The 22,730-nt window shown below is 37.4% G+C and overlaps 1 protein-coding gene across 3 annotated transcripts in view; it reads left to right on the forward strand.

Moving 5' to 3' along the window:
* The window catches only part of MALT1 (MALT1 paracaspase), a 73,314-nt gene that overhangs the window by 26,262 nt on the left and 24,322 nt on the right, over positions 1-22,730 (forward strand). For 2 of the 3 annotated variants that reach the window (XM_053571755.1, XM_053571757.1), the window contains exons 4-10: positions 4,299-4,458; positions 8,514-8,692; positions 9,099-9,195; positions 9,778-9,810; positions 13,342-13,368; positions 15,787-15,819; positions 20,994-21,197. In XM_053571755.1, the coding sequence (XP_053427730.1) occupies positions 4,299-4,458; positions 8,514-8,692; positions 9,099-9,195; positions 9,778-9,810; positions 13,342-13,368; positions 15,787-15,819; positions 20,994-21,197 (733 nt within the window). The remainder of the gene's footprint in view (positions 1-4,298; positions 4,459-8,513; positions 8,693-9,098; positions 9,196-9,777; positions 9,811-13,341; positions 13,369-15,786; positions 15,820-20,993; positions 21,198-22,730) is intronic. The other variant, XM_053571756.1, reaches the window with a different exon arrangement.

Here is a 22,730-nt window from a genome sequence, read left to right on the forward strand (position 1 = left end):
AGAGTGCTAGGATTACAGGCATGAGCCATCACACCTAGCCTCAACCAATATCTTGAAAAGATTTTCAAGGCTACATGGAAAGCTAATGGCATATTATTTTCTTGAGAATTCCATATAACTGTATTATATCAGAAGACTTTGGCCATTGTGATAGATTCTGAAGTAAAATTCAGGTTGGCAGAGAGGGGCACTCCTTTTGTGGAAGACTTGTATCCCTGTACCACTCAACAGGTACTTTACAGTCAAATGTTAGAATTCTCTTCTCAAAGTTCCTGAAGCCACCATACCACTGGGGTTTCTCACTGATCTGGCTGCCGTGTGTTGTATCTTGCTCTGGGGAGATTTTCTTCTCTACTGCCTCATTCCTCTCCCTTCATCTCTTCACTCCTTGGTTATACCTGAAAAGTCCATATTTAGTCATACCTGTTGGTCACAGTAATTCAGCTTCCTTACAGACTTAATGCCAAGTCTCCATTTGCAAACCTAAAGCTAAATTAAAAAGCTGTTTTCAGATTATAATTTTTCCTTTAATTGGATTACCTCATGCCATAGAAAAATTTTGTGTTACTATACAATTTTGGGGGGTATTATACAATTTTTTATTTCTGTCTCTTACTCTGAGGTAAGGCAAAACAACTGTGGAAGGTAGTAAAAAGATTCCATGGGCTTTGGCACCAGATAGTGTTCTGTGTTGGAACCCTGACTATGCTTACTAACCACCTGAATTCCTATCATAGGGGATTGTGAGAATTAAGTAAACAGGATATTTTATGTGCCCAGGCTTGTGAGAGATAGTAGCTAAAAGTACTTTACCATATTTTCTCAATTGCAAAGTTAGTTTCATTTTAATAAATGCCTTTTGAAGGATAAATAATGGGAAAACCTGCTACATTTATGTGCATTGTTTGTAAAACATGTCCTAATTGGAGAAAGGTAGAAATGCAGGGGATGGGGAGTAAGTCTTAGATTGGAAGAGTTGGAATGGATTAAAAACTGTGGCTCAGTCGGTAGGGCGCCAGCCCCATATACCGAGAGTGGCGGGTTCTAAACCCGGCCCCGGCCAAACTGCAACCAAAAAATAGCTGGGCGTTGTGGCGGGCACCTGTAGTCCCAGCTACTCGGGAGGTTGAGGCAAGAGAATCACTTAAGCCCAGGAGTTGGAGGTTGCTGTGAGCTGTGTGACGCCACGGCACTCTACCGAGGGCCATAAAGTGAGACTCTTGTCTCTACAAAAAAAAAAAAAAAAAAAAATGCTGTTTAAAAACTGTTAAGAAAAAATTATAATTGTGATGGATCTGTTAATCACTTCAATGTAAGCATTTCACATTGTATATCAAATCAGTACACTGAACCCCATAAATGCATCAGTGTACACAGTTATGATTTAATAAAAAATAAATAAATAAATAAATTAAGAAAAACTCTTTAACAAGACAGGTTTTGTCAAACCACTGTCATGTTCACAAGCCTATCTTAGGAGAGTTTTATTTAACAAGTTTTGGTTGAGCAGCTGTTTTATGCCACATGGTGTTCTAAGGCCGGATGATGCAGCAGGTCTCAGTACCTCTCAGTATCTGCACCAGGTCAAGAGCATCACACTCAGTGGGAGGAGACAGGCAGGCGGTAAACAAATACGGTCATTTCTGGGAATGAAGTTACAGGAGGAAAACCAACCAGGTAGTGATGTAATATGTGAAGCCACTGAAGGTTTTTAGCAAGGGAGGTAATGTGATAGGATTTATGTTTTTAAAACATGAATTCGCTGCTCGAAAGAAGCAGAGAATAGCAAGAAGATCAGCTATCTGTAATACTTGTGCTGACTAGAAATAGCAGTAGTGTGGGCTAGGGACGACAGTGGGGTGGATCAGAGTGCATGGTTTGGTGTGTGTTTTAGCAGTGCGTTTAACCAAACTGACAGATTAGATGTGAGCATGAGGAGAAATCAAGATAACCATTGGTTTTTCACTTGAGCCTCAGGGACACATTGAAAATTGAAGAGGAACAGATTTAGGGACAAAAGTCAAAAGTTTAACTTTAGACCTGTTGAATTTGAAGTGCCCTTGCACACATCTGGACAAATCAGCCAGGCAGTTTGGGCATCTGAGAGGTAACATTGAGAGTTATGTAGTGGAGCAGGAACCGGCAAAGAGATAAGTAAAAGGAATCTTCCAGAGAGATAGGAGGAAAGCCAAGAGAAGTCTAAAGAGGAGAGTATTTCAGGAAGAAAGAGGTGGCCAGCTTCTTCAATACTGCTCAGAGAGGGTACAGAATCAGGAGACGCTGGCTTGGTTTTTTTTAGTTTATTTAAGATAGAAAGTACTAGAGTATATTTAATTTTTGAAAATAATACAGTAAAAGAGAGAAATAGATGCTAAAGCAAAGAGGGAAAAAATTGTAAGAGCAAGGTCAGAGAGGATGGAATTTGAGAAGAGAAAAAGCCTTTCCTCCACCCTCTTAGGTTCAGTGCCAGGGAGTCTGTGAATTAACCATCAGAAGACAGATTAACAGGAGAAAAAGTTTACTCATGCATACAGGAGTTTACAAAATAAATAGCTGGCTACATGGTTAAATTGTAACTCGGGAGGGAAAAGGCAGGTGTGGGAAGATCCTCTGTGGGAAGAATAAATAGGTTTTTTTCTGGAAAGACAAACGCATTTCTAGAAGAGCAGGAGGAAATAGGAAAGTTTGTGATAGTGTTTGTTGGCACAAGTGCCAGGAATGATTCCTTTTCTTCATGGCCATAAACTCTCTAGAGGGGACTTACGGTAGTTTTACTCTTGGTCTCTTTTCTAGGAGTAAAAGTTGTCCCAAGAGGAAATATATGGTAGCCTCGCTTCCCAGAACGTTCTGCTTTTAGTCAGTAAGGAAAGCCTGAGAAGATTTCTTTCTGCATCTGTTGAATCTCAGGTCTTTGCTTTAATGAAATCTTCATTCCTACCCTGTGAATCTGAGTGGATCCCTACAGATCATTAGCTCATGTAGCCTTTGTTAGGAAGAGGTATCTTCCATTTTAACAGGAGGAAAGAGAGCAGTTCTAAATAGGTGCAGACATGGGTAGGCCTATGATTTGGTGGCAGAGAAGGGAGATAACTTTTATTTAAAGTCATTGCCTTGGAGGAGGAGGGTTGCTGGAGGTTTGAGGAGACAGAGTATATGTCAGTGGTCTAGTAGGGGAGCAGACACAGGATTGTCGAGCAGCTCTAAATGCAGCAGGTCAGCCCAGTGTCATGTCTTTAGCAGATGCTCCTGCACTGGGGTAGGTGCTGAGAGGGGAGGGAGTTGGCTGGGGATTGGAGCATGCTAGTTGAAATACAGGTTGAATATTCTTTATCTGAAATACCTAGGACCAGAAGTGTTCTAGATTTCAGATTTTTTCAAATGTTGGAATATTTGTATTATATATTTACTGATTTATCATTCCAAATCCAAAAATCCAAAATTAGAGGTGCTTCAATGAGCATTTCCATTGAGCACTGTGTCAGCATGCAGAAAGTTTCAAATTTGGGGTTATTTTTGTTTTGGGGTTTTCAGATTTGTGATGCCCAACCTGTCCTTTCAAAAGAGTTTATTGTAATATAATGAGGCACTTGGATAAACCCCCCCTTGGCAATGTGCTAAAGTTGGGTGCGGCTCATAAATTGCTGGGAACATAAAAAGTGAAAGAAACCCTACTGGGGTGATGGAATCCCAGGGAAGAGTTTGAGATCCCATGAGTGGCTTCTCACCCCCATTGCTGATAGCTTTCCATAGTCCTTCTCAGCCCACATCTTAAAAGTTTGGTTGAGGACTCTTATCCTTTTAGAGAATTTTGCAGATCAGAAAGTGAGATCTCAAAGAAAAATAACTTGTCTGTGTATTCTCAGCTAATATGGTCAAAGCTGAGAGTCACAGCTAGGAAAGACATTCCTAGCTGTGACTCTCTGCAGCTTCTACACATTTTCTACACACCATTGTGGGGTTGTCCTGTGGTGTGGCTGCTTAACTCACAGATGTGATTATAGATCCTTCTAAAACTCAGTGATTGAACTTTCTTAAATGACAGATGGTTTTCTGTTAGTGAGCTTTTGGAAGATGTTTGGGAGAAAACTTAGCTGTGGTTAATGGATTTATAAAAGATTGTGAATTTTTTAATACTTTAGTTATACATAACCCAAAATACTGTTTATTTTTTTAACTTCTAGATGTTTTGCAAATTGTGAAAAAAGGCATACTTTCATGGCTCCATGCTGAAATCATAGATTTTCCACATTTTATAAGTCATGTGTATAAGACTTATTCTTTTATTGATTCTTTTACAGATTCCATACGGAAATACATCAGAACTTATTTTTAACTCAGTGCATGTAAAAGATGCAGGGTTTTATGTCTGCCGAGTTAATAATAATTTCACCTTTGAATTCAGCCAGTGGTCACAGCTGGATGTTTGTGATGTCACAGACATAACAGAAAGCTTCCAGAGTAAGTAATAAAAGTAGTTGAATGTTGGGATGAGGCTTGCTTTATTTTATCTTATTTTAAATGTTTACTTTTAAGTAATTTCAGAATATCAAAAATAGTGCCAACAGCTCACATATGTACTTCATCCACTATAATATCAACAGCTGTTGAGATCTGATCCCATGTGCTTTGTCTGTCTGTACATGTGCACATACACACGGATGTGTATGCAGATCCCTCAGGATGACGTGGACCCTCCTGAGTCTGGTTCCTGCCACTGACTCTACCAACTTGCCTTCCCTCACGGCCTGTTGTCTACCCTCACATGTGGCATCTGTATGTTAGCAAGCCGAGTTTCTCCCTGCCACTCCCATTGTCTGGAATATGCCTCGCTTATTCACAGCTCCGTGTCTTTGCAACACTTCTTTCCATCTTGAATGTCTTTCCTGCTTGGCATACTCTATGACTCTGTCTGGCCTTGGCTTCCTCTTCTGCTCCGTTGGCATTCTGATTTTGCCTCTCTTATAGAAAATTTATTGCATCACTTTTAAAGCTATTTGTCTGCCTAGCTGTTGGAGTTGTATAGGGATAAGGAGTAGTTCATAGTTCCCTTTTCTCTTTGCTAGTTCTTAAAACAAAGCTTGGCACGTAGTGGTCGTTATGCAGTTCACTGAACACCTTCATGAGGGACAGTCTTGGGCTTAGGTCTTAGGTGTTAAAGCTGTTCTCAACCGAGCATTAGAGAGTGCCCCTGACCTAGGTTCCTCACAGAATGATCAGGAAGGAAGAGTATCTATTATGTAGAAGGCAGAAAGAGTTCCTCAGAGTCGTCTTTGCTACCCCTCTCTTCCTCACAGAAGTTAATCTTTTGAACATACTTCTGTAATCTAGTTCTTGTCAGGACTATCTGCCTTTTAAGCTAAATTTCTGAGGAGAAAGTCTGGGTCTTAAGAATCTTTGATGAAACCAAACACTTAAATAACCAATAGATACTCAGTAGATGTTTGTTGAAAGAATGAAGAACCAGGGTAAAATCTGTTTCAAAAGGCAGAAATGGATATATTTCCATCAAGAATATTTAATATTTTTATATTTAAGGCACATATTCAAGGTTTTCTAAAAATCTCCAAAGGGTTCATTGTAGCCAAAACTTACTTTTCCTTATTTAAGAAAAAGATGGTGAAATTACATCATGGAAAACTTCTGCTTCTCTAAGTTATTCAGGGGTGCTGAATACTACCATTGTAAAAAGTAGAATAGTGGAGAAGCACAACAAATTCAAGGCCTGATAGTCTTTGATTTCTATAATTAGGGTGTGAGTCAAGTAGAGGTCAGTTTGTTACGGATTTGAATGGTGTGGTCTCTGGTGTGGGAGGAGAAAAAACTCTCATCTAACACTTACTGTTCACTTTTCAGTTCCTTTCTGTAATATTTTTTTTTCCTCCCAAACTGTTATATTGCCCCAAAACATGCTGTTGTGGAAACTCTCAGCACTAAAGGCCATGCGGTGTATCATTCACTACAACAAAACACTCAGACTACTTCTCTGCTCACTGCTCCATCTTTTCAGTCCTGTCATCAGGACTTGATCTTTTTCCAACTTCCAGTTGGAAGAGTAGCCATGAGATATTGTTTTGTTTATTCACATGCACACTCAAGACCATATTCTTTGTTGTGTTTCCCAGACAAAATAAAGAGGGAAACAGACTCTTTGTTTAAAAAAAGTCAATCTTTCTTGCATACTTCTCTCTCACTTTAGCTTTTTTTGCAGTTTTTGGCCAGGGCTGATTTTGAACCCGCCACCTCTGGCGTATGGGGCCGGCGCCCTACTCCGTTAAGCCAAAGGCACCGCCCACTCTCACTTTAGCTTTTTTTAAACTCAAATAAGGGTTCTTGACAATAAAAGAATATCACCATTTTCTTTAAAGAAAAAATACCTCATACACATTTATCAATTTTATTTAATTTCTTTCATACTATATTCATTGAGGTATAATTTATATACAGTATGATATCCAGGTCCTAATTGTATAGTCCAGTGTGTCTTTCTCACCTGTTCACTCTTTCACCACAAATTGATTTAAGTTTTGCTTGTTTTAGAACTTTTGATAGTCATATATGTACATTTTTATTTATTTATTTTGAGACAGAGCCTCAAGCTGTCACCCTGGGTAGAGTGCTGTGGCATCACAGCTCACAGCAACCTCCAACTCTTGGGCTTAAGTGTTTCTCCTGCCTCCGCCTCCCAAGTAGCTGGGACTATAGGCACCCACCACAACACCTGGCTATTTTTTGGTTGTAGTTGTCATTGTTGTTTGGCAGGCCTGGGCTAGATTCGAACCCGCCAGCTCTGATGTATGTGATTGGCACCTTAGCCACTTGAGCTACAGACGCCAAACCACATTTTTATATCTAGCTGCTTCTATTCAGTGTAATTTTTAAGATTTATTCATGTTGTTGGGTACATCAGCAGTTAGTCCTTTCTTTCTGCTGAGTAATAATGCATTTTGTAAATAGGCTAGTTTGTTTATCCATTCTCTTATTGATAAACAGTTTGTGTTCAGTTTTGGGGTATCATAGATAAAGATGCTATGAACATTCTCTTATAAACCATTTTTTGGACATATATTTTCCTTTCTCCTAGATAATTACCTGGAAGTGAAATTGCTGAGTCAATTGATGTATGTTTAATTTTCTTTTAAAACTACCATGTAGTTTCCAAAATAGTCTTACCATTTTGTAAGTCTTACCATTACCACCTGCATCTTGGGAAAGCCTCTCATCCCAGGGTGACTGAGATCATTGGTCACACTAATGCCAGTTCACACTCTGTCCTTAAAAATGTGTAAATCAAGCTGGCTTATCCTTCTTTGTCTATTCAGTTCTACAGGTGTGGCCAAGCAAGGTGGATATTTGGGGGGGGAGGGGAGGTGTCAGTGATGGCCCTGTGTAGGATATCAAAGCCCAGGTAAGATGTCTATGTGGGCGTGGGACACAGTCTTCAGAAATAATCATGATTGATTAGATGAGCAATTTATTTCTTTCTAGACTATTTCTGTGCATGTAATAAACTTTAATGTATTTATAAGTGAAATCACAGTCATTCAACAAATACCGATCACCTGCAATGTGTTAGACATTGAGTTTCATTATGGGGACTGGGTACTGCATCACATTGACAAGCCCTATAACCTCAAAGGACTTAAAGAGTAATAAATGAATATTTAATAAATGATTTCTGATACCTACCTAGGGAAGAAATGTTAGGGACAATTATCCGTATATGTTCAGTGCCGAAAACAAAATTTCTTATCTCAGTCAAGAGAATGTAGAGGGCGACGCCTGTGGCTCAGAGGGCTAGGGCGCTGGCCCCATATGCTGAAGGTGGCAGGTTCAAACCCAGCCCTGGCCAAAAAAAAAAAAAGAGAGAATGTAGAGCTTGGCTCGGTGCCTATAACTCAGTGGCTAGGGTGCTGGCCACATATCCCAGGACTAGTGGGGTCGAACCCGGACAGGGCCTGCCAAACGACAATGATAACTATAACAACAACTAGCCAGGTGTTGTGGCGGGCACCTGTAGTCCCAGCTACTCGGAAGGCTGAGGCAAGAGAATTGCTTAAGCCCATGAGTATGAGATTGCTGTGAGCTGTGACAACACGGCACTCTACGGAGAGCAACATAATAAGACTCCGTCTCAAAAAATAAATAAATAAAAAAGAGAAAATATAGAGCTTTCCATGCTGACCATGAATATCATTCAAGAAGTTAGTAAGTTATTTGCTCTATCAGAAAGATTCTGTAGCCAGACACATTTGGGAAACATTTGAACTATGTTCCCCTCTTTAATTCACAATGCATACTAACACTTTGAAACTTTGAGAAGTTCCTACAATAAAGAAATGAAGAATATCTCTTAATATTTCTGAGAATGCTACACTTTTGTTAACCTTAGTTTGGGAATGTTGTTAAAGATTGTAACAACAATGAAGATGAACTTGAACACATCTGGCTTTTTTCTAATAAAGGAAAAAATTGCCTTTATTTCTTATCTAGAGTTGTTCTTTTTTTAATTCAAGGAAATTGGGATGGCATCGCTGAATCCAAGTTGCAAATCTGTGTTGAACCAAGGTCCCAGAAGCTGATGCCAGGCAGCACATTGGTCTTACAGTGTGTTGCTATTGGAAGCCCTCTTCCTCACTACCAGTGGTTCAAAAATGAGTCGCCGTTAACACATGAGACAAAAAAACTATACATGGTAGGAAGTTCATTTGGGACATATTTGGGGGTGTTAATATGTAAAACCAATGGTACAGTTAAATTTGGGTGAACATTGAAACCCGTTCTTTGTGATGTGATTTTCATTTCCTATCTCTTATGATTTAATATTAATTAGCTCCTACATTTGCAAAAATGCTGGAATTCATCATGGGCTTATATGCAAAATGTCAAATAGTATTGCATCAAACTCACTACTATTAGAATCATTATATTATTTACTTGCTAATATTTAACCTAATGAATGAAGCTAGTTTCCTAGTGTATAAAGCCTTCTAAATGTTATCTTTTAGAGAATTTTGTTAAAATACAAAATGCTTTTTTCTCCAAGCCAATTTAAATTAAAATTGAAGAGGAAACATGTACATTTTCTGATCTTAATTTAGGTGCCATATGTGGATTTGGAACATCAGGGGACCTATTGGTGTCATGTATATAATGATCGAGACAGTCAAGAAAGCAAGAAGGTAGAAATCATCATAGGTAAGCAGTGTTGATCAGTGTTCTCACAAGTGGACTGTAACATAAGCCATATAATCTGAAATAGTTAAGCAAAGCAAATTCTGCTTTTCACCTCATACTGTTTAATCATGTGTTAAGTATCAGGAATTATGAAATTTGAGAAAATGCATACTAAATTTATAATCTTAAATTCGCATACAAAGAGCAAAAAGAGCCAGAGGAAAAAAACTTGTTTATTTAGATGATGTTAGTTATTTTTGAATTTTATAGTTTAATTTACACATCTGTGGCTAAAATGTATTCTTCAAAGCTTTAGCTACAAAATACTTGATTTAGTGGAAAAAGATTTTTAATAAGACATTTGTAAAACAAACATTATAGACACATAAAGAATTACTATTCATCAACAGTCCCCATTATGAACTGTGTAATTTGAGGGTTTGTTGTGTATCACCTTATTTCCCATATAGTAGCATGCATGTTAATGTCCCTGCACATTTTGGTTTGTCAGTATATTTCTGTGATGTTATATCTGTGCTTAATGACTGCCCTTCCTAAGATCATGAATTACAATGTATTCAAATTCATTTCCTCTGAAACAAGGAAGAACAAATGAGGCAGTGGAGTGCACTGAAGGTAGTGTGATTCTTTGGTTTGAAACTGGATCTCCTGCATGCTATTTACTCTTGGGATGGGTGCAGTGCTCTTAGCTTACTGAGTGCAGGAACGGAAAAAATACTAGCTCTAAGAAAGGATTTTGACTGAAGGGTATTGAATCTTAGTCTTTAAAGTTTTATAAATTGCCATAGATACTATTATATTAACACAATTACAGTAACTAATCTTCAGTTGCCTTCCTATTTCATGCAAGAGCAAAGTTTCTGCATAATATCTTTTGGGTAGTAACCAAAGGCAATTAATTCTTAATGTTAATTTTTATCTGCATAAAAAAAATTGGTGGATATACTGTCATGGATATTATTTAGATTATTTTATCCTTTAACCATGATAAAATGCCTCTCAAATGCAGATAGTTTCCATAAAAGTTTCAGAACTAGAGATTTACTGTTCAACATGTTTTATCTGTTTAAAATGATTAAATATTCTGTTTTAATGTAAAGTTCATAGGATTATTTGAAGTTACAAGGCTGTAGATTAATCTACCATGTCACCTTTACCATATGTAAACAGAACTAAAAATGTGTTTCAACATAAACTTCTCATTTGTTTTAATTAACCAAAGTATTGTACTTAAATTATAATGAGTAAGTTTTAAAATTTGGATCACTTTTCTTAGTGCAACATTACATTGGTTTGCAAAATTAGGTTTGTATATAGCAAAGTATTTTTTCAATTTCTGCCTCTTTAAGACATAACCTTAGGCTCTACTTGAGTAGAGAACGAAAATAATGTTAAATCTTATCTTTCCTGGGTTTCCTGTCCTTATCTCTATGATATGACTTTGAAATACCATAATTTCTGTTTGCATATTAGTACATACTTGTGAGAAGAACTCCCTCCTATTATAAGGGAGTTCCAGTCCCATGATCTGTTAAGGCTTTGGGATGCTATGTGAAGAAACCTAATCTTACTCTCTTAATTCTTTTTTCCTAATTGCATGGTTTTTAAGACTTCGTAATGTTGGAGACCTTTAAGAGTAAAAGTAAGCTAGCACTGCTGTTTGGCTTCAGGGTGATGCATGTGAATTATTACTTGCTGTGAAGCTTCCATACCTGCAAGATTTTCTATATAATTTTCACAGTGGCAAACATACCATTAAAACAGTAATTTTCAAATAATTTTATTCAGAACATAGAGGTGCAAATACAGCTATGAAGTTGCTCCAGAAATTTCAGAGAGAAAAATTAGATCCAAATTTTTTACTTTGGAAGTCCACAAAGTTGAGACACTGATGATCAGAGTCCATATATACACATGTAGAGAGAGGACACACCTGGTATCTTCTATTTCATTTTATGTATTTTGTTAAAGATACTTGATCAAACCCTTCAGCCATAAAAAAAAAAAAAAAAAAGAAAGAAAAGAAATGATGTCATTTGCAGCAACATGGCTAGAACTAGAAGTCATTATGTTAAGAAAAATAAGCCAGGCAGAGAAAGACAAAAATATTGCTTGTTCTCACTCCCATGTGGGAATTTAAAAAGTTGATCTCATGGAGGTAGAGAGTAGATAAATGGTTACCAGAGGCTGGAAAGGGAGGAGGGGACAAAAAGTGGATGGCAATAGGTACAAACCTATAGTTGAAGGAATAAGTTCTAGTGTTTGATAGCACAATTGGATGACTATAGTCAACAATAATTTATTATATATGTGGTCTTTTAAAATAGCTAGAAGAGAAGAGTTGAAATGTTCCCAACACAAAGAAATGATGAATGTTTGCAGTGATAGAGATCCTGAATACCCTGATTTAATTATTACACGTTCTATGCATGTGTCAAAATACCACATGTAGCCTATAAATATTTACAAACGTGTCAGGATGAGGGTTGAATAGGTGGATACTTTTTAGGGTAGTGAAACTATTGTGTATGATGAACTGTAACAGTGAATACATGGTATACAAATTTTAAATGATCACTTAGGAGGTCAGAGGAGGGAGACCCCAAGATGGAATGCGGAATATGACAAAAGACTCTATTGTATTGTAAATGTATGAAACAGCCTCGCTGAAGAGGGATGGAAGAATATGGTGCTGCTGACCCAGTTAACTGGAAATGAGTCTAGTCTGTAAGACTGGAGGCAAAAGAAATTGCACTGTTTCGTGCACTGGATTGATACCCTTTTTAATATATTTTATCTCTCATAAGAATAAATTTCCTGCATAACATCTATGACTAGTACAACATTTACAATTTATTGTTAAATGTTAATATTTTATCTTCATTAAATTTGTGAAGGAAGAAAAAAGAAAATTTGTGAAGGAAGCTAAATCTGGTGATTGACACCTTTAGTCCCTGCTGCTCAGGAGGCTGAGGTGGGAGGGTCACTTGCACAGAAGTTCATGACCAACTTGAACAACATAACAAGACCCCCATCTCTTAAAAAAATAGATGGCTATCATGTCACAGATACTTGCTTATGTTACTTATTTGATGACTAGAAGATTCTCCATGGTGGGGACACAGGTTAATTCTGAAACCACTATATCTCTCAAAACACATTATACTTTTAGAACCCAGGAGTCTAGCCAAGAGAAAGACATCAGACAAATCCTAGGGATATTATACAAAATGGCCTCAAACCTGTTAGTCTCTTCAGAAACTTCTAAGCAACTTTTAACAAACAAGAAGAGCCTAAGGACACACAAGCAAAGTTAGTGTGGTATCCTGAACAGAGTTCTGGAACCAAAAAAAGAACATCAGTGGTTTGTTAGTTGTGACAAATATACCATGCCAGCATAAGATGGGACAAATACACTATGCTCACTGACACATCATAGGGAAACTAGTTCTGGGTATGCAGGAACTCGCTCTGCACTATCTTCACAGAAGCTCTGTAAATCTTAAAATGCTCTAAAATTAGGACGGCACCTGTGGCTCAGTGAGTAGGGCGTCGGCCCCATATACCGAGGGTGGTGGGTTCGAACCTGGCCCCAGCCAAACTGCAACAAAAAATGGCCGGGTGTTGTGGCAGGCGCCTGTAGGCCCAGCTACTTGGGAGGCTAAGGCAAGAGAATCGCCTAAGCCCAAGAGCTGGAGGTTGCTGTGAGCTGTGACACCACAGCACTCCACCGAGGGTGATAAAGTAAGACTCTGTCTCTAAAAAAAAAGGTTCTAAGATTAAAAATGTATTTGTAAAAAAAATATTATTTGAGATTGTTAATTAGTTTCAGAAGTTTATAGTTGAAGATACAGACATACATGTCTCTTGACTGTTTTTGTCCCATAACTGGCCAGAATATCTAAAACTTTAAACAGGTTATGAAGGAGCTTAATTTTTTGTCATTTAATGATAACAGAAATAGCTTAGAAGTTCTAACTGATATGCATGAAAGTTTTCTTTCTTATTCAGTATTTGCATGGCTTCTTTTAGTTTAAAAAGTTCTAAACTGATAAAACATTGTAACATGATTTAATGATTCAAAAACTACTACTTCGATTAGTCTTACCATTTGTTCTTAATCTATTTTCTCTGATTTCATTTTAGATGAATTAAATAATCTTGGGCATCCTGGTGAGTAGTACAAGCAAATCGTTAGTTTTAGAGTTTTAAGTTGTTGAATGCAATAAAAATTGCCTTTACTGTAGTAATACTAATGACTTTTTGATTGAAATAATATAGTTTCAGCTTGAAATTATTTACATGAAGTACAATTTTATGCAAGTGAAACATTAAAAATATTTTAGAATATAAAACTATAAGGATAGAAAAGTAAGTATTTGAGGCAACATAAAAACTCAGTGTATTTTTTATCATGGCATATTTCTCTTTAAATCATAAAAAAGAAGTTAGTGGGGGAAGTAGTGATCTTTAAGCTGAAAGACAGGAAGGGTGTAAATCTCAAGAATGGTACAAAAGGTATCCAGTGTACTCAGCCCTACTATGAAACTAATTTATGGCTTTCATAGGAAAGCTATAACCCAGTTATAACCTAAGAATATGGGGAAGGGGGACAGGGAGGAAGGGAGGGGGGAGGTTGGGCAGAGGGAGGGTGATTGGTGGGATTACACTTGCGGTGCATCTTACAGGGGTACATGTGAAACTTAGTGAATGCAGAATATGATTGTCTTAACACAATAACTAAGAAAATGCCAAGGAGGCTATGTTAACCAGTGTGATGAAAATGTGTCGAACTGTTTATAAAACCGGTGCATGGTGCCCCATGATTGCATTAATGTACACAGCTATGATCTAATACTAATAAAAATAATAATTAAAAAAAAAAGAGTGACAGGTAACAGATCAGATCTCTGGGACCTTATTCTCCTTTGCTCAGTCATCGAGCATGTCTGAACTCACTAGGCAGGTGTCTTTACCTGAAGTAAGAAGTGTATATAGGTGGGTTAGCCAGCAGCCACTGAGAGACTGGCAGTTGGTTGGCAGGAGTATACAGAGCTCTGTTTCCCAGCAAGCTACAGAGAAAGACTTCACTGAGCTAAAAGGCCTATCAACAGTGAGGACTATATGAAGACATCAGTGTAGGTCATGGGCCTTCTGTGAAGACAGAGTTAGAGCCCTTGAGGAGAAGAGTAGAGTACAAGACAGGCATGTCATTTAGACAGCCCTGTTACTTCTCTGCATCTTATATCTCATTATTTTGGCACTATAACTAGTTTGCTTAATATTATATTCATATTTCATTATTAAACATCTATTAACTGTGAATGCTGTTTGGACTGTGCTTTTGCATATAAGCAAGTTCCACACAGCAGAAAGCCACCATTACCTGTTTATCATTTTCCTTGCTTGTAGTATCCTCAAATTCATTTGAAGCCTCAATAAGACCCTCAAACATCCAGGCTAAAAGGTGTCAAAAACCATCCTAGCAATTGTTTCTCTTGGTCTGGATAGAATTCCCCTTTCCTAAATTGTCTTTTATTTCTTGCTTTTCTTTAATGAACAATGTAAAAAGTTAATTCAGAAAAACTTTAACCACTAAAATTCTAAAAATTTTTCTAGCCCTATCTTTATCTCCTTATTCTCCACAATTCAGAGTACCAAAAATTTGAGTTTAAAAAAAGAATGATGTGTAGAGAAAGGTTTTAATAAGCTCCAGTGGCATTTATTTTACTAAAGGTACAAAATTACCCTCTCAGTAGTAAACACATGACTGATTGAACTATACCTTTCCCTTCATCTCTACCTGGGAGTGCTCAGGGCGGGGGCAGGATCTCATTTTATGTATAATAGATGGTGTAAGCATTGAATCTGGAATGAGGCTTCCTAAATTAGAGTCCAGGTTTGCTACTTATTAACTTGATAACTTTGGGCAAGTGATGTAATCTCTCACTACCTTAGTTTCCGTATCTGCGTGGTGGGGTTGGTAATTGTACATGCTTCATAGGGTAGTGTGAGGTTCCATAAGATCTCTTACATAATGCATTGACAGCACCAGCCCAGGCATCAGTAAACATTAAGTACTGCACCACCATCATTATTACCCTCAGCTGTGGCAAGCAGTTAGGGCATTCCCTGCCTTGATTCCAGTTCTCTCCATTCATAAATATCTATCGATAATCTATAGAATTTAAAATTGGGCTCAGCGCCCATAGCTCAGTGGTTAGGGTACCAGCCACATATACCGGGGTAGAGGGTTCAAACCCTGCCTGGGCCTGCTAAACAATGACAACTGCGACAAAAAAATTGCCGGGCATTATGGCAGGTCCTTGTAGTCCCAGCTACTTGGGAGGCTGAGGCAAGAGGATTGCGTAAGCCCAAGAGTTAGAGGTTACTGTGAGCTATGATACCACATCACTCTAATGAGGGCGACAAGGTGAGTTCTGTCTCAAAAAAAAGAAAGGAAAGGAAAGAAACTGTATTCTGTATCTTAATGATGCTGCTGGTGTTATTCATTGCTTTTCTTTTATCTTTATCTCTGAAAACATTTGTATCATGACATCTTACATGTTTTGCTTTTTTATCTTTGTACAGATAATAAAGAGCAAACAAGTGACCAGCCTTTAGGTGAGTAGAGCTTTAAAGCATATGATCAAAATGTGAGTATAGTATTTAAAACTCTAGAAGGAATTTAAGACATTTTAATTTGATTATTTTATAAATATTAGAATAACTTTGGGATCAAATATTTAAATTTTTATTTGTAAAAAGGTACAGAAGAGAAAGCTTAAGAAAGATTACAAAATCTATTTCTGGGGTCAAGTCAACTTCTGTGAAATTGTAAGTTTCTGCAAAACAAAAAAACACATGTCATATAATTAGCACAGAGGAAGAAGTGATTAATACTATCTGTGGTGGAGGATGGAGATTTGGAAAACATCACAAGGGGTTTGCAGTAAGCTTTGGAGTTTGCTTCTCAATCTTCTCTGCTGGGAAGAAAAGAGGATTTGGGATAAAATGTAAATGAATAGTTGTACTTAAACAATGCCTGGGAAAAGAAAATGTTAAAGGAGAAAACTAAGAAAATAAGAGCTAGCAAATTAATATTTGCTTAATATTTAGCAAATTAATATTAGCAATTTAATTTAGCAAATTAATATTAAGAGATGATAAAAAAAAACAGTCAATGTCTGATCCTGAGAGAATTCAGGTAAACTAATGTCTAAAATTTGCCCACTGGATTCAGCTAGTGAAGAAATAATTGATGAGTCTCACTAAAATGTTGAAAATGCCTAATATGAATCAGTTAATGAGTTAAGATAGGGATTAAAACATGGATAAAATATATAAAATAGTAGATAAAGAATTCAGAAGTGAACAACTGAAGACATAGAGTATAAATTAATTTATTAGAAAATGATGATTGGCAGTTAATTACATGGGGCATATATTCATATCTGTGCTGCCCTTTATGAAGTAAGAGAACAAGGGTTGGTCTCTGAACTCAAGGCCTTGCAGTCTTAGTAAGGGAAGACAGAGAGTAAATGAATTATATAGTACATGGTACATACCACAGTAGAAATATGTAAAAATCTAGAAATTGTTCTTAAGTAGATGGAGATCAGATTAATCTTGAAGAGTCAAGGAGGCTTTACCTAAGAGATGAAGCCCAGGTAAGGATTTTCAGGGAGATCCTGGGAGAGATGAGGATTTTCACTGGGAGATCCTAAAGTGCATAAGATGAGAAGGTGTGTTCAAGGCAAATGGGATCAGATTTCATTCACAACAGAGAGAGGAAGAAAAAGGGATAAGACATGGCAAGGACAGAGACATGAAATAGGTGGTGTGGGTGAGAAGTGAGCAGTTCAGCATTGCTGGAAGATAGTGTACCAGGGAAGGAGCATTGGGGATTGGACTGCTAGAGTAGTTACCTATTGCTGAATAACATTATTCCAAATTTACTATTTTAAAAACAATAGCATGGGGCAGCGCCTGTGGCTCAAGGAGTAGGGCGCCAGTCCCATATGCCAGAGGTGGCGGGTTCAAACCCAGCCCTGGCCAAAAAAAAAAAAAAAAACAATAGCAGGCCAGGCATGATAGCTCACACCTGTAACCTCAGTACTTTGAGAGGCCCAAGTGAAAGAATTATTTGAAGTCATGAGTTCAAGACCCCATCTCTACAAAAAATGTTTTAAAAATTAGCCAGGTGTGGTGGCACATACCTGTAGTTCTAGCTACTTGGAAGGCTAAGGCAAGAGGGTCACTTGAGCCCAGGAATTCAAGCTTACAGTGAGCCGTGATCAGGCCATTGTATGTTAGCCTGGGTGACACAGTAATAGCTTATCTCTGAACAAAAACAAAGAGTAAATCAGTTTTATTATCTCTCATGGTTCTGTGAGACGGACTGGGTTTAGCAGACGGTTCTGCTGCTGCTGGTCTCTCTTCGGGTTGCATTCAGGTGATGGTGGGACTCCAGCATCCAAGGTGCCTTCACTCACATGCATGGCAGCTTAGTGGGGAATTGGTGAAAGATTGAAAATCACTATCTCTTTCTCTGTCCTACCTTCTTTCCCTCAGTTTCTCCTCTCTCCCTGAGTGATCTCTCCATGTAGCTGTTTTTTTACCTGATGGCTGGTTACCAAAAGTGGAAGCCGTCAGGGCTTCTTAAGGCTTAGACTCAGAACTGGCAGAGTGTCACACCATATTATGCTCAAAAAAGTCATGTAAAGTCCAGATTCAGGGGTGGGGAACTACACTACACAAGGGCAAGGAATACCTTGGTTCACTGGGGGGGCCATCCGTTCCCACAGCTGAACAGGTAGGTGTGGACTAGTATGTGAATGGCCTTACATGCCAAACTAAGAACCTTGGACTTTATTTGGTAGGACATGGAGAGTTGTTAAAAGCATGAGAATAACAAGAACTATGTGTTTAACAAGTCAAATTTGATGCCATTACCAGTTTTTGATAGACATCCAACAAATTTACTTAACAAATAGTTAATATCATTTAATGTGTATTAGGCCCTTTTCTAGGTGAATATTAACTCATTTTGGATGGGTAACATAATATAACTATTGGACATGAAATTAATGGTGTAACACTATTTTTGGAAGAATATATTTCATTAAGCTTTGGAAGATGTCTAGGATCTTGTAGTTAAGATATCTTTCTGAAGTAGTTTCATTATTGTTTTGCTTAGTCAACTGGCATTTTTATTTCCATTTTCCAATAAATGGTTTGTGCTCAAGAAGTTGTGGGTGGCTTTTACAGTAAATGTTTTTCTATAGAAAATTTATTCCATTTATCACTTGAAAGCCATCACAAATTAATTATATATTTGCTATCTTGAAGTTTTATTTTTTCCTCACTTAGAAATTCATTATTCCTTTCTCTGTCATATCTCTGAAGTCTGACTTTTCTCTTTCTACAATTTCCTGGAATGGGTCTTTGTCCTCTCTTCTTTAGACCACAGCAGTCTGCTTCTCTATTTTAAGTCCACCTCAGCTCCACTGTCATCTATAAACTGTTTTACAAGTAGATTGGACAAGGTAAGATTTACTTCCCATCATCTTTATTACTATTAAATTCAAGAAAATACACCGTAAGATATTTTAGGAACTAGCTATTAAAAATTGTCATTGGAAAAAATTTTAGAAGAGTTATAGGCAATTATTGATAAATATAAATATTTTAAGATGTGTACTTCTCAATTGTTGAATGTTTACATTTTGCAACCAAGTGTTCTTTCGTAGACAGACAAGGAAACCAGTGAATCAAGAATTGATATCAGCAGAAACATTCCATGATAGTTTGACAGCTAATTTTTTTTCTCTAAAGAAACATACTGTTTTCTGCCAATAAAACTCAGTCTAAGATGTATATCTTTAAATTACAGTGTTCCACAAAAATGTCCGCAGTGATTCACAACATTCGACTACTTAATAACTTGGGTGACCTCTTGCTCTAAATCCATCATTGGGCGATGACAGTGTAAGCCAAAAGCAGCACACTCTCTTGTTTTCCCTCACTTCGGAGAAGATGGAAGTTAGTCTGTCATTCATTTGGTCTCAATTCTGATAGCATTAATGAATTCACAGAGAAACATACTGGAAATTTTATTTCTATAGATTAACCAACAGTCTCACTCTGATATAAGAGTACTAGTTTTATTTAGGAAAAAAATTTTTAAAAAGGGAAATACAAGTGATACTGAGTGTTATTTCGTCTCCTATTGAAAGCCATCCTGAATATTCTCACCTTTTTCATTGAACTAAAAATATGGCATAAGTATCATTACATTTTTGTCTAAACTATGCATATTTATAAGAAAAGGCAATTCGCTGAAAATCTCTAAGAATGTAAACAAAATGAAGATAGCATGACAAAATTATTGAGGCTTTTCACAAAGTGGGATTTTAAGCCTCTTTGAAAGAGTCACATTCTTTGATTTGAGGCTAGTTTTAAACACTTAAGTGTTCTATAAAGAAAAGGAATTTCAACAGAGACTTTTGGTGAAATTTAATCATCTTAGTGATTTGAAACTTGAGAGCTATTATATATTATAGACATTGAGTCAACAATGTGACTATTCATCATAAGGACAATATTCACAATAGCTTTGCAGCACTTTGGGGGTTGGACAGCAAGTCCTGGCCTGCATCAGGGGAGTGGCCTGCACCCTACCCACCTGACTCTTGGGGTGCTCTCGTCACGCCATCTCCCTGGCATGTCTGCACTGGTGTCTGCTATGATTTGCTGCACACACCCCACTGTCCTGAAGAAAAAAGTTATCACACCTTACTATTGTTATGGGATAGTCTTGAGTTTCTAACTTTTGACCCACTCTAGACTATCAAAGAAAGAATTTTGAAGACTTCTTAAGCACTAAGCTATGTCCAGCCTTCCACAGCTGTTTTGGACAGGCTACACCCCTGATTAAGCTTGCTAATACTTTTTAAGGTATCGACACAGATCTTTTTACCTCTTACAAATAAGAAAGCCATTTCTATCAGAATACATCTTTAGCAAAGTCTCAGTTTCAGTTCAGAAAACAAACTCTTAAGACATTCATTTAAAAAGTCTTCACATATCCCTAAAGTAGACTCATCTTAAACATGAAATAATTTTTAAAGAGCTATGAGACTGTATGTCACATGGCTACTGCAGAAACAAAAGAAATGCAGTACTTGCGAAGTTCTCCTTTCTCTCACCTTTGGGATTTCCCCTTACTTGCTCTGATAGGAATTTTTCCTTGTCCCTCTTTTAGGTATTTCTATTGTTTTTAGTCTCTCAGCAAAGCAGAACCTAATTTGATGGGTACCCAATTTCAAATATTTCTTGTTTAAATTTGCTTTAAGAGTCTAGTTGAATATTATATGTTTTAGTTTTATTGTAATTCAGTGAAAGTAAACTTTAATATTAATTACCAATTATGTTTTAAATACAGCTAATAGATATCCTTTGCCTAGTTTTCAAAACTGTCAGTAAGTTCAATTTCAGTTGTTTGCATTTTTTAGCCTCTTGTATTCATCATAAATTGCTACATAAAGTAATAGTTCTAAAATGAAATCTTAAATGAAATGATGCAGTTTAAAACTGCACACTTTTTCATTATAATGATGCCGTATCCAGGGCGGCGCCTGTGGCTCAGTGAGTAGGGCACCGGCCCCATATGCCGAGGGTGGTGGGTTCAAACCCAGCCCCAGCCAAACTGCAACAACAGTGATACCGTATCCAGAAGTTTTGTTTTAATGGTCTTTTAAATGCCCTTCCCTTTTTTTTTTTTTTTTTTTAAACAGCAAAGGACAAGGTTGCTCTTTTGATAGGAAATATGAATTACTGGGAGCACCCCAAACTTAAAGCTCCTTTGGTGGATGTATATGAACTGACCAACTTACTAAGGCAGCTGGATTTCAAAGTCGTTTCACTGTTGGATCTCACTGAATATGAAATGCGTAATGCTGTGGATGAGTTTTTACTACTTTTAGACAAAGGAGTATATGGTAAGATATTTACAATACAGTCTTTGGTTTTGTAATTACTCGTTGTTCTTGTATAGGTTAAGAGTTAAAAAATCAGATAAAGGTAAGTTAAACTTGTTGAACTGAGGAGTTTTGTTTTTCTTGTTAACAATGATAGATTTGATTTTCATTCCATATAAATAGTTAGCTTAATGACTTGTATGTTTCTTATTTTGTCAAAACAGTATTATTCTTATTAGAATTCTTAACGTATCTTTCATGATTTCTTATTGACTGCTAGAGCTACAATATAGTAAAGCTTGATGACCAAATAGCAAAATGTACACTCATATTATGTAAAAATTACTGTGTGTGGTTTGGGGGGTTTTTTAGTATAAAAGGATGTGACAGACTGTGCATTGTTCGTTTCCTTTTCCTTTTTCTTTTTTTTTTTTTTTCCTTTTCCTTTTTCTAACTATCATATGGTATTTTCTAGTTTTAAAGTGGGAACTAGAATTGAATAAAGAAATGTTGATGAATGAGGCATATGAAAACAGTTTGTAAATTAAATACCCATATAGTTAGAGTTAAGGCTGCAACTGTACAAAAATTGTAACAATAAATTTTCTCTGGTTTTTCTCATTCTTAAACAGGTTAAAAAAAACACTGCATACTGCATGTATGGTAAGGAATTTTTTTTTTTTTGAGACAAGAGCCTCAAGCTGTCGCCCAGGGTAGAGTGCCATAGCATCACAGCTCGCAGCGACCTCCAACTCCTGGGCTCAAGCGATTCTCTTGCCTCAGCCTCCCAAGTAGCTGGGACCACAGGCGCCCACTACAATGCCCGGCTGTTTTTTGGTTGCAGCCATCGTTGTTTGGCGGGCCCAGGCTGGATTCGAATCCGCCAGCTCAGGTGTATGTGGCTGGCGCCTTAGCCACTTGAGCCACGGGCGCTGAGCCTGGTAAAGAATTTTTAAAGAGCCAGAAGAATATGCTGTCAGTAGCAAGTCATTTCTTTAGTAACTGATTTCTTTTAATATATATTCTATTAATATGGGAAGGTCAGCTGCTGAGCTCTTCTGAACTGTGTTTTGTACAATAGTGCTTCCCATGACGATGTGCAGTGACATCAGACTGCCATGACAATGTGCAGTGACATTGGATTGCCAGGAAAGTGACATTTCCAGGCATGTGGTTAGGCTTGCAAGCAGTAAACTTAAAAAAGTATAAATTTTTCTTCTATATCTTTCAAATTATTCCACTTTAATAATTCCTGAATTTAGGATTGGTACCTGTAGCACAGTGATTTTTGGAGCCAGCCACATGCACCAAGGCTGGCGGGTTCAAACCCAGCCTGGGCTGGCTTAAAACAACAATGACAACTGCAACAAAAAAATAGCCGGGCATTGTGGTGAGCGCCTATAGTCCCAGCTACTTGGGAGGCTGAGGCAAGAGAATCACTTAAGCCCAAGAGTTTGAGGTTGCTGGGAGCTATGATGCCATGGTACTCTACTGAGGGCAACATAGTGAGACTGTCTCAGAAAAATAATAATTCCTGAATTTAGCTTTATTATT

This window comes from Nycticebus coucang, chromosome 19, assembly GCF_027406575.1.
Source record: "Nycticebus coucang isolate mNycCou1 chromosome 19, mNycCou1.pri, whole genome shotgun sequence".
NCBI lineage: Eukaryota > Metazoa > Chordata > Mammalia > Primates > Lorisidae > Nycticebus > Nycticebus coucang.